This window comes from Oryzias latipes, chromosome 16, assembly GCF_002234675.1.
Source record: "Oryzias latipes chromosome 16, ASM223467v1".
Classification (NCBI taxonomy): domain Eukaryota; kingdom Metazoa; phylum Chordata; class Actinopteri; order Beloniformes; family Adrianichthyidae; genus Oryzias; species Oryzias latipes.
Window position 1 is genome coordinate 26,435,486 of NC_019874.2, and position 14,621 is coordinate 26,450,106.

The 14,621-nt window shown below is 37.9% G+C and overlaps 1 protein-coding gene across 1 annotated transcript; it reads right to left on the reverse strand.

Annotated features, from left to right (window-relative positions):
* Positions 1 to 5,096: 5,096 nt before the first annotated feature.
* Positions 5,097 to 14,390, reverse strand: rhbg (RhBG-like protein). Its single transcript, NM_001105091.1, is given in 10 exon segments — positions 5,097 to 5,800; positions 6,587 to 6,660; positions 7,072 to 7,193; positions 7,470 to 7,603; positions 7,825 to 7,962; positions 8,958 to 9,124; positions 9,215 to 9,362; positions 9,486 to 9,636; positions 9,938 to 10,124; positions 14,081 to 14,390. Coding segments are annotated over 10 exon segments (1,389 nt in total). The 5' UTR covers positions 14,271 to 14,390; the 3' UTR covers positions 5,097 to 5,722.
* Between the last annotated feature and the right edge of the window lie 231 nt (positions 14,391 to 14,621).

Consider the following 14,621-nt stretch of genomic DNA (forward strand, 5'->3'; position numbering starts at 1 on the left):
ATTCAAGGGGGAAATTTATGATGCAAATTAAAGTTATGATAAAGAAAATCTTCAATTTATTCCACAATGATCAGAAACTAAATACATTTTTTCCAAATTCAAGTTAACCAACAAAATGACATTTACAATCATCCTCAACAAGTGGGATTTGATCAGAGCAGGAAAACTAATAAGGAAGGCTGAACTCTAACGTATTCCCCTGAGCAGGACCTGACGTTCATGCAAACGTGCAAACGTTCGCGTTGCTTCCTCTGCTGCACCCTCGCTGTAGCCTGTCAGCCATCCTGGCACGCCTCAATCTCTACCCTCCATCGTTAGGAAGCAAAGACTCGGCCCCCGGTGAGGCCCTGATGAGCCACAGGCTCCGTCAATCGGGTGCCTCAATTAACAGGCCACAAAGCCCCCGACCTCTCCCAACCTCTGCAGACCTCCTCCGAAAGACATGCAGCCCAGAGGCATTCGTGGGATGGAAGCGGGGGTGGAGGGGTGTGTGTGTAGGGGGGGTTAGATGGTGGCGGTGGGGTCGGTCAGGGCTCTTTTGTAAAAGGGGTGTCCAGCTTGGCCCCCTTCACCCCTGGTGTCTTTCATAAGGAGTGTGTAATAACTGCCTTTGTTGGTTTTTCCTCTTGTAATGGGTCCGGTGGGACTCCTTGTTAGAGTGCGGGGTGCTCCGCCGGGGGACCTCGCAGGAACTCTGGATTAGGCGCTGCCCTATTCTGTCCTAAATGTGATCTTTCCCTGTTTGTCACAATGGACATTCAGCCCCGTGGATGAACATGATTCCTCAGATCTTCCTAATTGCAGAAAGGTTTTTTTGTTCTATCTGAGGGCCCTAAATTTGGGTTCCTTAGTTATCTAAGCAAATTACAGGCCTGGAATGCCTTTTCAGGACACATAAAGGGGCGTTTGTGTTACAGAGTGGCACGCCAATGATATAATTACCTCAAGGCCTGATGGAAGAAAGTTTCCCATTGAGGCAGAAAAAATAATTTATCCTTTCTGAGGACTTTTAGATCCAACCTTTAAACGAGAGTTTAAGTACACATGTGCTTTGATCATCTGCATTAGATAAGCATTATTTTACTTTACCCCAAAAATGAACTGTGGAAACTGTACAAACAGACCCAAAAGGGCAGAAAAACAAATCTTGTTCAATTTTTTACAAATGCTTTAATGGACTGCAGCCCTGCAAGAAAAAATACTTAATGAGTATTGAGATTTTAGGTGGTTTATGAAGCTTGGATTACTTTAGGGCTTTATGGTATTATGGATCTCCTCATTTTTCTTAATGAAACTCCACAGTTGCTGCTTTACTTGCTTCTGTTGAACTCCGATTTGCACTTTCACACCCAGGATTTGACCGCTGCATGCCGGCTGAGACAGAGTTGGACATTTGTGTGGCCTGAAATGAACACTGCTTTTACTTTTGTTCATTTGACATTCATGGAGCATGCCGTTTTAACGGGGCGGTGGGGTGATTCCGCTGAAGCCCCCCGTGTCCTCCTGGAGCACCGAAGGCAATTTCCCATCAGTCAAGTAGTTGAAAGCCTCTTCAACTGAACAACTTCCTGGATTTAGCCGGCGCCCCCCACAGACACTTCTGCTCTATCATCTCCTTTGCTTGGCTGGCATTAGTCACAACCTCTCATCATCTTACAGAAAAGATGGATTCTTCTTTCAGAAGTTCAGGAATAATATGCTAAAAACATTGCAAACGCACACACAAATGTGACGTAAATCTGAGCCAACATAACCTTTGTGTTTCATTGAGAGTGCCTTTCTGTGCTGCTGCTAAAGGATTTTTGCATTAATCAAGTAAATATGAACTTAAAATTTAACTACTTTTCTTGTTCTTTCTTTGTTTATTTTCATTTAAATCTGAAGATTTTCAGGTCTCCATAAATAATAACTGTCTGGAGTGATATGTTTTTGCATGCAAAAAGTCCCATCAGACTGACAGTCATATTAGCCCTGGTCCATTATGGCCTTTACTGGACTGTCAGCGGGCTGAGTGCTCCCACAGGAGACCCAGACATCCTAAGGGAGCCTATTAATCTATTATGTTCACCTTCAGAACAGGATTCAGGACAACAATCGCATACAAGCTGGAGGCTGAGCCGCAGGAGGCTCCAGCTGCACGGGACCCGGCACAGCCTGAGGGGCCGATGAGCCGCAGTCCCATGAGACGGGCTCACATACAGCAGAGTACAGTCATGGGGTTAAGATGCTACGACTGTCACATTTAGGACTTTCTTTACAAAAGAGGGACTTAAAAATGCTGATTTTTAGAGCCAATTTAGAGAAAAAAGGCTAATTATCCACATAGGCCATCTATTTCATTAAATAATTTTCTTAATTTTTATGATTCATTCATTGTTCAAAACTTGATTTAATTAAACCAAAAAAAGGTTCTTTGTTTTACAATACACTGACTACAATAAGGGTTTAAAAGCAACAATTCATGTGTTAAAACTCTCATTTTTAGTTGTAATTAATTTTTTTGAATAATGAAAAACAAATTTTAATATGATGGCACACCACAACCAATTACGAGCTTTCTCTCTTTTTTTTTTAACCACAATTTTCTTTAATTGTTCTTAAAACAATGCAGGTATGATGTCAACCAAAAACATCTCTTGAAAACACACTGGACTCTAAAATAATTACCATAATCATGATTAGTTTTTCTTTGCATTTTAATTAGCCCTATGAAGCTCAATTAAGCTCTTCAGTTTGAACGCCTATTCAGTAAACAGCTGTCCACCTGTCTTTTGGTTCCTGGGAAAAGGCTGCAGCTCCGTTTCACGCCGTGGCACCGTCACCACACTGGGTGGGGGGGATCAGACACTGCACATGCAGCCTGTAAGGGGCCCTCATAAGGGGAGGGGGGGGGGGGTGATTAATTCTGCACAGCAGCAGGAAAGACATCTAGGTATGCAAATAGCCTGATTGCCTCGGTTAAAAATGAGCAAGTGGTATTAATTTGAGGAATATTTCAATAATGATTTTGTAATGTTAGCAGGGAAACAGATCCTTGTTTTATGAAATAACACAGAGGGGTTTGTTGGTTTACTAAATATTAGCAAAATGATCTGAAAAGTGATGACATTATGCGGAAAATTGAAGTTTTCAATGGGGCTGGGGATTACCGTCAAACGATCCAACTTGGATTTCATGTTTGACTCAACAGGATTTAAGTTTCAGTGTATTTGTCAAGTTTATATACTCTAAAAGCAGTTTTGTTTATCCCAGCAAAGATGAAGCAAAAGTGATTTCTTGTAATAAAAAGTGACAAAAAAAGCTTTATTTCTTATTCTGCTTTTAAAGGACAGATCTCTAATGTTGCTGTTGTCTTGAAAGATCAACTTGAGTTTTCTCTAACCCAAAGCTCAGAGCATTTGATTTTTTCCCTACAAAATATCTCCTTTTTCACAGTTTCTACACTCATCATTAACTCTTTTATGTTGCATATTTGCCACGTTCAATTCAATCAAGGAATCCACTAAATGCAGCATCACCTTGAATGGAAAAAATATTGAAGAATATTTTTTAATATGATTGGATAAAGTCAGGCATGAAGGGGTTAAAATGCAGGTGAAGGCAACAGAATAGAATAGAATAGAATAGTTGCAGCTCTATCCAATGTGTACAAGGATCTTGACACGTTCTGCTTGTTTTGTTCTTGGTCTTCACTTCCTGATCATGTGCAGGTCTGCTGTTCCTTCTCCTCACTGCTCCACCCACTCACCTGTGCTTCCTGCTGGAGTTCACAGCTGATTAAGTTGTCTGCCTATTTAAGTCACCCTGTTTTATTTCTCAGTGTTGGAGTGTTTTGCGTGCGTACATCGGTTCATGCTGCACACACAGCTCCTTAGTTTTGATTTACTGCCTTCCTTTTATCCTCTCTAGTGGCGAGATTCTATGTTGCTGACATTAAATAACTTGTGGTTTCTCTGCATCTGGGTTCTTGAACTCCAATCCGTAACAGATGTGTTTTTATTTTATAACTGTAAAGTAATATATCATAAATGAGAAGTAAATTAGAAACTCAAAACTTCCTTTTAAAATTGGTTTATACATAAAAAAGAAAACATTATTAATAAAACATTAACTGTTATGTTTCTTATGCTGATGAATATGAAGTCAATATTCATTAATTTAGGATTAAAACAAGGGGTAAATACTGGATTAATCAACATACATGAAGCTAAATAAATCATAAAGGGGGAAAAAAAACAAGAATATTTTCTTATTCCATCTAATCCTGTTTTGATGTTCCGTGTATTCCTTCCACTTAACCCTGACCCCATGATAAAGAATTAAGACCCGTTTGTTTGCTTCCATCAAGAATCAAGAGTTTAGATTAACTTAATATGAAGATTAGCATTGCAGAGTAATCTCTTTGAAAGGTCTGTTGTCAACATTAACTTCTCAAACGGGAACTTCCTGGAACACGTGAAGAACCGTTATGGAATTACAGTAGTTCTGACCTGGGAAAAGTGCAGCTGCTGTACTAAACTGGTGTGTTGCTCCATTCATTTGGTTTGTTTTAAAAACTGACCTTTGGGTCATGATGAGCGGAAAGAGCAGAGAAGGAGTTGAGGATTTTCTACGTCCTGTAACAAGCTTTTCACCCCTGCGCTGGTATTCTTGGCAATGACTTGATCACAATAACTTTTTTGTATAGCTCTTTTTTATTTTCAAACTAACATTTTCTGTAAAACCTTTGCAAATAAAACACATTTGTTTAATCTTTCTTTTAATCTTGGATGAATTCTACTATATTTAATTATAATTCCTTTAAATTAAACAAATCAAAACTCTTTTGGTGCAATAAGCTCAGTGTTATGATTGTCAGTTATTAAAATCTCAAAATAGAAGAAATATTGAGGGTTAAACTTTCTCACAGAGCAGAAACTTGACCATAGAGCTCCATTTTTCAGTCCTATACAATTATAAAAAGTCTAATTTCTTAAATTTCATACTGGGGATCAATGTGATTTTCTTTATACTTATTTAATGTTAAAACTTGAAGAAAATATCTATTCAACATGTTATTTTGTAAATACAAACAAAAAAAGGTTTAAATGTCCATTTTATTTTATTTTTTTCAGGTAGACCACATCATCCCTCTAAGGTCAGTTCAAATTCTTCAAAGATTCAAATATATACATCAATGTATCTAAAATAAAATACATTTCCTAATCAGTAGTTATCTAGGCTAAGTAGATATTCATAATTTTACCTTTTAGCACACACATTATCTGTATGAAATCGGTTTCTGAGCACTCTTAATATAATAAAATAAGATGAAATAAAAATAAGACATTGAAAAATGCAACCTTTTATAAATCTCCTTTAGTCATTTTATTGAAAGTGGTAGTCTGGTTTGACATTTCTTTGGTCTGAAGCTACAGGAAAAGTCAAATTCTATGACACGCCAGTGTTTATGGCTCCATTCCAAAGCAAGTTCAGCAATTCACTTCTCTGCAGATTCACATGCAACACAGACCAGCACAGCTCCATACTGACCTCTGGTGGTTAGAGTTGACACTACCCTGTAAAAGGTGGTTTTTGTTCATTTATTTCTTCTTGTCTAAAGAGTAGAAAAAAACTTTTTACATGTAAAAACAAAGTTTGGCAGCTGACACAATACAAAATGGTGCTTGTGACCTCAGACTGTGTAAGCGTCTATAATATTCTGGCTTCCCTGTGCGCATGTTTAACTGTTGAGCTTGTCGGACTCCTCTGTCTTCACAGTGGTCAACTGATCCTCATGAGACTCTTCTTCTCCGGGCACCTAAGACAAATAACAGATAAGCTGAAAATACGAACATGCTTATAGACTTCTGATATGACAACTCCAGAAAAAAGCAAAAGACACAAAATGACACCAAAAAAAAGAAAAAAAGGTTTCCATCTGCATTTGCTGTTGGAGACCAAACAGATAGTGACTGTTAAAAATAAATAAAAATGCAACAAAATGAAAGCACCAAAGCATTTTAATTTTGCACCTCTTGACTGAAGGTCATTATACTGCTGTTATATTTTATTAAGTTTCTTCATTTCAGCCAACGTAAAATGTTTGTAATTCAGACAAACAAAGAGAAAATAACTTAGATGGGAGTTTAATACGTGCTTTTAAATACTCATTCACAAAGTATTATGATCATTTGCTGATTTATTGCACTTCTGTCTGAGCCTCAGTCAAGATTCCTCCTTATTTTGGATGGTGAGCTGGCGCCTCTTGGTGGTTAGAAAGCAGCTCTACATTACTAACAGATAACTGCAATTTCTGACTTTTTCCTGCATTGCAGCCTAGTTTACATCTTTTTAAAAACCTATTTTTAACATCTTATCATTTGTTGATGCTTGTGGATCATTATTTTATTGTTTTTACCACAATCATTTCTTCTCAACTGAACACCTGCATGAATGTTCAAAAATATTGCAGTGATTAAAACTGTCCATCTGAAATATTTTTTTTCCAAAGAAATTGTTTATGAAATAACAATGTGATGCAAAAAGAGGTGCAGATTTTTGTCTCTGCACAACTGAAGTGTGTGTGTGTTTGTGGTTTTCTCACCTCCCAGTAGAGGCTGTCCTCAAAGCAGGTGGTGTCCCGAGGAGCACCAAAGATGGGCAGCTTTAGAATAAAACCTGAGCATGGGAAAGAGGAATTTGGGACATTACAGGGATGGTATAGACTATTAGACCTTTTAATATTTAAAGAAAAATAAGTTTTTTAATTGAACAAAAACCAATTAAAATGGAGCAGAGATAAAGCTAGTTTTGACAGCAAATAAACTTAAATGTATTAATACAACAACGATTTTTGCTAATTCTGTTTCATTATTGATCAATAATTGGTTTGACACAGAATTGGTCTGATGCTTCCTGCTACATCTGTGCTATTTATTATAAAAAAGCAACATCCTCATTTGTTTAGTGCTTGTTTAGTATACATTTACAGCTATATCTGCTCATAGTTTTTGTGTTAATTTAGTGTTCATGTTGCTTACAAGTTCTAATTCCGCTTATTAAATTCTGTTAAGGAGAATTACCACCTACCGACAATGAGTCCTCCAAACAGAGCCATGCCCAGAGTCACAGCGAGAGAAATCGCCTGAACTCCTCCCTGGTCAGATGCCGTTCGTTTACCGCTGGCTACATCAGGAAACACCTTTTCCAAACTGTAAGATGATCAATTTCAAATTTGTATACATGTTGAAACAAAAAATGATTTCAGAACTAGCATGCAGCATTGCTTTTTTTCCACTAAAAAACATGCTGGATGTATAAAAACTTTTTTTTTTTTTTTTGTCAAATCTTTAAAAAAAAGACTAAGAAAGACATTTAAAAAAACCATCCAAGAACTTGTTACCATTTCTTCAAGGAGGTTTGAAATAAACTCAGTAAAACCTTTGATAATCTGCTGGAATGTAATGAAACAAAGGTGGAGGATTTACCCCTCTCCATAAACCTCCTTGCTTGCTAGAGAAGCAGTGACGGCTCCCACAATGGCACCAAGAACACCAGGCATGCCGTGCAGGTTGTGGATACCACAGGTGTCTTGGATCTTCAGTTTGTTCTCCAAAATGGGCTGATGATGAAGAACAGAAGAGAGAAATGCTGACCCTGCAATGACTTGACTGTTTTCCCCCCCTCAAATAAGAGTTACAAATACAAGGGCTGAAATAAAAGTATTACTTTTAAATTTAATTTAAAATAATACCCATCCACGGGTCTTCGTAAAAAAATAAAACAATGTGCTTCAGCTCAGCTCCTAACGGGTTTAACACAAGATGCTGCGTTTTTCCTCACTGTGAGGTACTTGAAGCCCAGAACAGAGATGATCCCAGCCAAGAATCCAACAATCATGGAGCCGAAAGGCGTCAGCATCATTTCACCGGCTGTTCCTGCAGCTACTCCACCGGCCAGAGCCGCGTTCTGGATGTGGACCTGCGATGAAAACAATTCAACTGCAATTTAGTAATATGTTTAATTCAACATCTCCACCTTTTATTTAGGTGACTGCCAACAAACACTCACCTAATATTTATTTTAATTGTATATTTTTTATTGTTATTATTCATATTATTATTAATTGTAACATACAATAAATAATAAGAAGAAATTCCTGCTAATGACCCATACGGTCTTGTCACCAGCTGCCTAAATTATTGTTTTTGACACAAAAACGTGCAAAATTAAACACAGATAAAATAATAAACATAGATAGAATAAGAGCTTTTAATTGACTATCAAGTGTATTGTTCCACCATTGTGAAAAAGTATTTCTAAATTTATTCAAATGGGTATGTTATTAATAAAAAAGAATACATGTGCAGCTGTGCGAATAGTTTTTTTTTTTTCCTTTTTGCTGAAAATTCAGATTTTAAGTTCCAATAGCATTTGCTGTTAATCCATGTGGAGGCAAGTACCCTGAACATATAAGCCTTAAAAATGATTCTTATCAGGAGATTAACTTGTCTTCACTTTCAAAAAGCTGAGCGGCTTGTCAAAACTCATGGACAAGCTTCTGCGCAGAATCTTAATCCTGCTCACGTTTGACAGCTATCAGTGGAAGAACTTAGCTGGTTGATCCCGTGATGATTTACCAGCCTCGCATTTGTGAAATTCCTTTCTTGACAGATCGGCTGGATGGCACCTGTTCAGGTGACTCCGTCACATTGTCTGTTCTTTTTGGGGTGCGTCTCATATTAGACAATGGAAAAATCTTGTTTTATATGATGAATTACTGTGTTTAAATCTTGATAAAATAAATAGTCTGCTGACTGCTGGGATAAAGTATTTAATTTTTTTAATGCACTTTTCTAGAGCTTTTCATTTCTTCACCTTAGCTTCAGTTTCATCATGCAAAATGTTACTGAGTTTATTTGTGTTATCTTTTTATGGATTTGTAAACTACAGCATTTATTATTCATTAACCTCACCATGTCCAGCTTGCCGTCGTGTGCTGTGAGGGAAGACATGGCGTACGTGGACAGAGTGCAGGCTGCCAGAGAGTAGTAGGTGTTCATGGCCGTGCGGTGCTGAGGGTCTCCATGTTCTGTGACGGCAGAGTTGAAGCTGGGCCAGAACATCCACAGGTAAAGAGTTCCTATATGGAAGACAAATGCATGAGAAAATCCACCAAGAAAATCCCAAGGAGAGTTGTGAAACTGTAATTCATGTTCAATCTCAGGATTACCAATCATGGCAAACAGGTCTGAGTGATACACCGAGCAGTTCTTGTGTTTGCTCTTGTCTAGGTTGGGTCGGTACAAGATTCGTGTCACCATCAAACCAAAGTAAGCTCCAAAGGTGTGAATGGTCATGGAGCCTCCAGCGTCTCTGGTCTGAAACAGAATGAGTCCACAGCTTTTGGTTCAAGATAAAAAAAAAGAAGGTTGGAGTAAAATACAAAAAACAAGAGTCTCTTCTTCAAATATTTTAAAAACATTCATCTTAAAGTAACTCACTCCCAGAAGGGTCAGCAAGATGAACTCATTTACGGCAAACAGCGTGACCTCAAACACGGCCATAAACAGCAGCTGGACGGGGCTGGTTTTACCCAAAACGGCTCCGAATGAAATCAGCACAGAACCGGTGCAGAAGTCAGCGTTGATCATACTAAGATAGGAAGAAAAACACAAGTTCTTGTGGGTCAGAGTGCAAAAAACATGTGAAAGTACGGTTTTATATATGTTATTTGACTGTACGGTGTGCTCTATTACTGTAACATGTGCCAAGTCTTATATTAGAAAAGAAAAAGTTAACGTTTAGAATTATCAGAGGTAGTCAGAATTATTTTAATAATTTAAGTATTTCTAGTCCATGGCCAGAATTAATAAAATTTATGGAAAGAGAACTGAGTCTTTCAGTAAACTCTGGGAAGAAGGTGGCCCTGAATCTTTTGGATTTGCATGTTTACCTCTCCACCCCGATGTGGATTTTGCCCTCATGTAGTCCATGGAAGAAGCCCTGCATCAGCGTGGCCCACTGCAGGGAAAAGGCTGCTATCAGGAAGTTAAAACCCACACTGCTGAAGCCGTAGCGCTGCAGGAAGGTCATGAGAAAGCCGAAACCGACAAAGATCATCACATGGACATCCTGGAAGCCTGAAGAATGAAGAACAAACATCATTAGAACTTTTAAAACATTATGTGTGGCCCCATCCCTCTGGAACTCCCTTCCTCTTAGCCTCAGATCTGCTGACTCAGTGTTTACTTTTAAAAAGCAGCTAAAAACCCATCTTTTTAATATAGCATTCTCTTAATTTTCTCTGTACTCTGTGTTTTACTGTGTTTTATTGTGTTTTATTTTGTTTAACCGTGTTTTACAGTGAAGCACTTTGTGATTTTTCTCTATAAAGGTGCTATACAAATAAAGTTTATTATCATTATTATTATTATTATTATGGTTAAATGCAAAAAAATGGCAAATTCAGGTGTGTGCACTTGGATGTTCTTTGGCAAATTCTTAACGGAGCGATCAATGGAGGTCCTGTGGGCTGAAAGGCAGTGTCTGCGAGTCATAGCATGTAGTTGCTGCATGAGGGCAGAAACACTGAAACAAACATTGCCCTTTTACTGGCCTGACTGCGGTGACAGATACCTGTGTGCAGTCACAGTCACACAATATCAACCTCCAAACTTGCCCTTTGCTGCTTCCATCAACACATGCACCTTCATGCAGTCAAGAGCAAAGTCACTGGGAGGCATTGTGCAAACTTTAACTGGGAGATCAAGTTTAAACGTGACTCAGTAGCTGTTTATGTAACTCAATTCTGACTCTTGTAGGCGTTTCATGTTTACCCTCAGCTTCCCTTAAACACAAGGGACCTTAAGCACATTTGCAGTCTATTTAGGGGCTAAAACTGCATTACTTTCCCATCCTCACTTCTAATTTCTCTCTTATGTGCTTCAAACTCAATATTGAGCTCAGCTGCTGTTGTCGTCATGGCGACTGTTAATGGGCATGCTTACACAGAGGGCTTGCCAATCTCTTTGTCCAAAATTTGGCCTAGATGCATGCATTTTCCCAGTGACCCAGATTTCTACCAAAGGGATGTGATTAGGAGAACTAAAGTGTTACTGTATTCTGAATTCTTTTTTCTCTATTTTTAGGAACATTCCTCGTATTCCCAGGTGTTTTTTTTTTTTGGGCAGCACTTCACATAAGCAGGGAAAGGCACATTTAAGGAACAGTTAAGGTATACGTTGTTCTGCAACCTGCATAAGTTTACATAAAAAGAAACATGCACTCTACTCGTGGAGCGTGACAGACTGGAGTATGTTTCTTTTTCTCAGGCATGCCTTTAGGATCCGTGATGCAAGTTGTGTAAATATCCCTGAAACGGGAAGGTGAACTCCTCTTTCAGCTCCCATGACCATGGAGCGCCAGCTCAGACACTGACACCTTGAAAAAAAATCCACCCCTCACTCTTTCATATTTTTTAAAGCAAAACACTGCTTTTAAGATCTGTTTAAAAATCACAGGCATTTGCAATGTTTGACTTGTATAGATAGGTATAGATAGGAAAACATCCTGGCTTGTCTTTTGGCGTCATAAAGAACTAGTTGATTTAATTAAGCCACAATACTGAGGGGGAACGCTGATCAAAGACAAAAAAACTAGGCTGAACAGAGTTTAAAATGATGCTGGCAGCAGTGAGAAACTGGACTTTATCACCGCGGGACTTCAAGGAGAACGCCGACATCAGCTTTCTCCACTCAAATGGACTCATGGAAATCAATCTTAGTTTGACATGCCAGAAAGTTGTTTTTGAAGTCAACAACATGGTTTGCTAGTACTAATGTACTGAGCTGAAAATGTACGAGAGCAAAAAACAAAACAATTTTTGGACTGGCATGGATGTTCAGTTTAGTGGAAGAAATGATCAAATTAGACATTTAACAGTAAATTGTGATACAGCTGTAATTGTCCTAAAGCTATAATGTTAAACTTCCTTGTTTAATTCATCCTTTATGTGTTAAACCCCATTGAATTAGACTATTTTGGTGCCTTGATGTTTTTTTAAAAGTTATGTGATTTGTGTTAATGTGAATAATTATTATATTTTATTTATGTAAAAAATATATGCATAAATGTGATAAGTTCAGGGAGGGAATTATTGAGGCAATTCTTCTACATTAATTTTTTTAACAATGTATTCCTTTGCTTTTATTATGTTTGTTTAACTACTTTCACTTTCTTTTGCGTTGGAAGATTAAAAAAAAAACTAGAATCATATCTAAATCTCATTCTTCCCTGGATAGAACAACACAAAGGTCTCAAAATAAACTACAAGTTTCTATGATGAACCCAAACAAACATCCCATTAGTTCTTTTATTTCATTTTTATTTCTTGGTTAGTTTTTTTAGGCTTTATTACTTCTTCAGGTTTAGTATAGCTTTAATATAGGTAATGTAGCTCTGATAGCTTTAAAAATACATTCTTTCAGGTTTTTTGACTGTGGAATCAACCAGCTGTCAATTTTTTGTAACAATCTTTAATTTTATTCATATTTTCTTTCTATTGTTTATCATTTACAGTTTTGCGTTGTTTTTTTTTCTCTTTTAAAGCTCTTTAAATATCTCTCACGTAAGAAAGATACCACAGAAATGAAACGGAATTGATAATTAAACCTTTTTAATTAAACTGAATTATTATTATTAATCCAAAACATGCTTAGTTACTCTAAATTGCCCATAGGTGTGAATTTGAGAGAGCATGGGTGTGTGTTTGTGACCCTGTGACAGACTGGCGACCTGTCCAGGGTTTCCCCTGCCTTCGCCCGCTAGTTGCCAGGATAGGCTCCAGCAGCCCCATGACCCCGGAAGGGATAAAACGGAATAGAAGATGAATGAATGAATAAATTATAATTAATTAAATTATAATTGAACTACCAGTAATTAAACTAAACCTTTTTTCAAGGTAAGAGAGCAGAACCTCTGCAACAATGTGTTCTTAGAAAGACTCACTGGATCATTTGAACACCTCATTAGAAACATAAAAATAAACATTTCAGTGGAAGAGCAAAAGGATGATACCGTGAAACCTGTTTTAGGTAGAGGGTTGTGCGATAAAGCTTTCTCCACTGTTATGTAAAGAGAACAATCTTTCTTAATTCTAAGGAGACTTCCCACTCACCTGAGAGACACTCCCCAACTCAGAACACTCAGAACTTTAAGGTGGAGCTTTGACTTCAAGTGAGAATTTCAGAAATTGATTTTGCACTATGTGACTGAGACACCTTAAAACTGTCTTTGAAAAGCTTAAAGAAAAACAAACAAATGTATCTGAAACCAAAGCATTTTCTCACATTCTCACTTCCTGTCTGTGTTTATGAATATACAGTTTTTTAATGACAGCTTTGATCCTAGAAAAACATGTTTTTTCTACTCTGACAGTTTAAATAAATCAGGAAGTAAATGATGAGAGGGACCAGTGTATCTGTCTCCACGGGACGGCAGCAGGCTGGAAGACTGAAGAGCTCAGCACAAAGAGAAAAATGGAATGCTCTCATTAAAGAATAAAGTGCTGTTGTGTTTCCACTCATCAGCTTGTTGCTCCCTGAATGCATTTTTATAACAGACAACTGTGCATCCAAGCTTGTTCAAAGAAATGAGCTGCTCGTGAACATCCTTCACAGTTACAATTTTGTCACAGAGAAAGGTTGTGGGAGAGAAAAATCCGGGTTAAAGTGGGCAAAAAGGAAAAAAAAGCGGAACAGTTATGTAAATAAAAGTAACGGGAAAAGTCCTGTTCTTGCTTTTCGTTTTTTTCTACATTGTTGATCTTGTAAGTTAAAACTAGTATCTGTACTATTGATCTGAGGGCAAAGTTTGCTTTGACCGGGATGATGAGGAGGACTTACTTCAGTTTTTTCTGGACTATTAAAATTCAAAAACTATTTTTAAAAATGTGATTTTTTTCACGTAAAAATATTATGTTTTTGCATAAAAAGAATTATTCTGGATACTAGGATGCTTGGATCATCTGAATGATGTAAATAGGAGAAAAAATTGACATGTGACCTTCCAAAATAATGCACATTTACAACACACTCACTTGGATATCTGTAGTAGAAATCATTCTCGATGTCAGACTTGGATTCAGAATGATTGCCATGATGATGCTTCTTTGCATCTGTGTCTTCATCGTACTGCACCAGCACGCCAAAGAGGATGATGAGGATGATCTGGAGGATGAAGCAGGTGATCGGCAGCTTCAGCCGCATGTTGGTCGATGGGTCTGTCATGTTGTCTTCAGAGTGGGATGAGGAGGGGAGGCTTGATGAAGCTTCTTCTGTGTGAAAGGAAAAATCCACACAGAAAGTTGGACACACTCTCTCCAGCAGACACTGTCGTGTGTCCTCAGCGCACAGAGGCTGTGTGTGTCTGAGAGGCCACCAAAAGTGTTTTTCTTCTGCACAGTCACACCTACAAGACCTAATAAGGTGTTGCTGCACTGTTAGACCCGCCTCTTCCAGGACAGACTGAGGTGCTACGCCTCACCTGCGACTGGAACCAAACCTTAAAGACAATAAAGCCATCTCTGTTACACAAATATGTTCTATACACTAGACTTTACTACAGGTGAACTGTTGGGA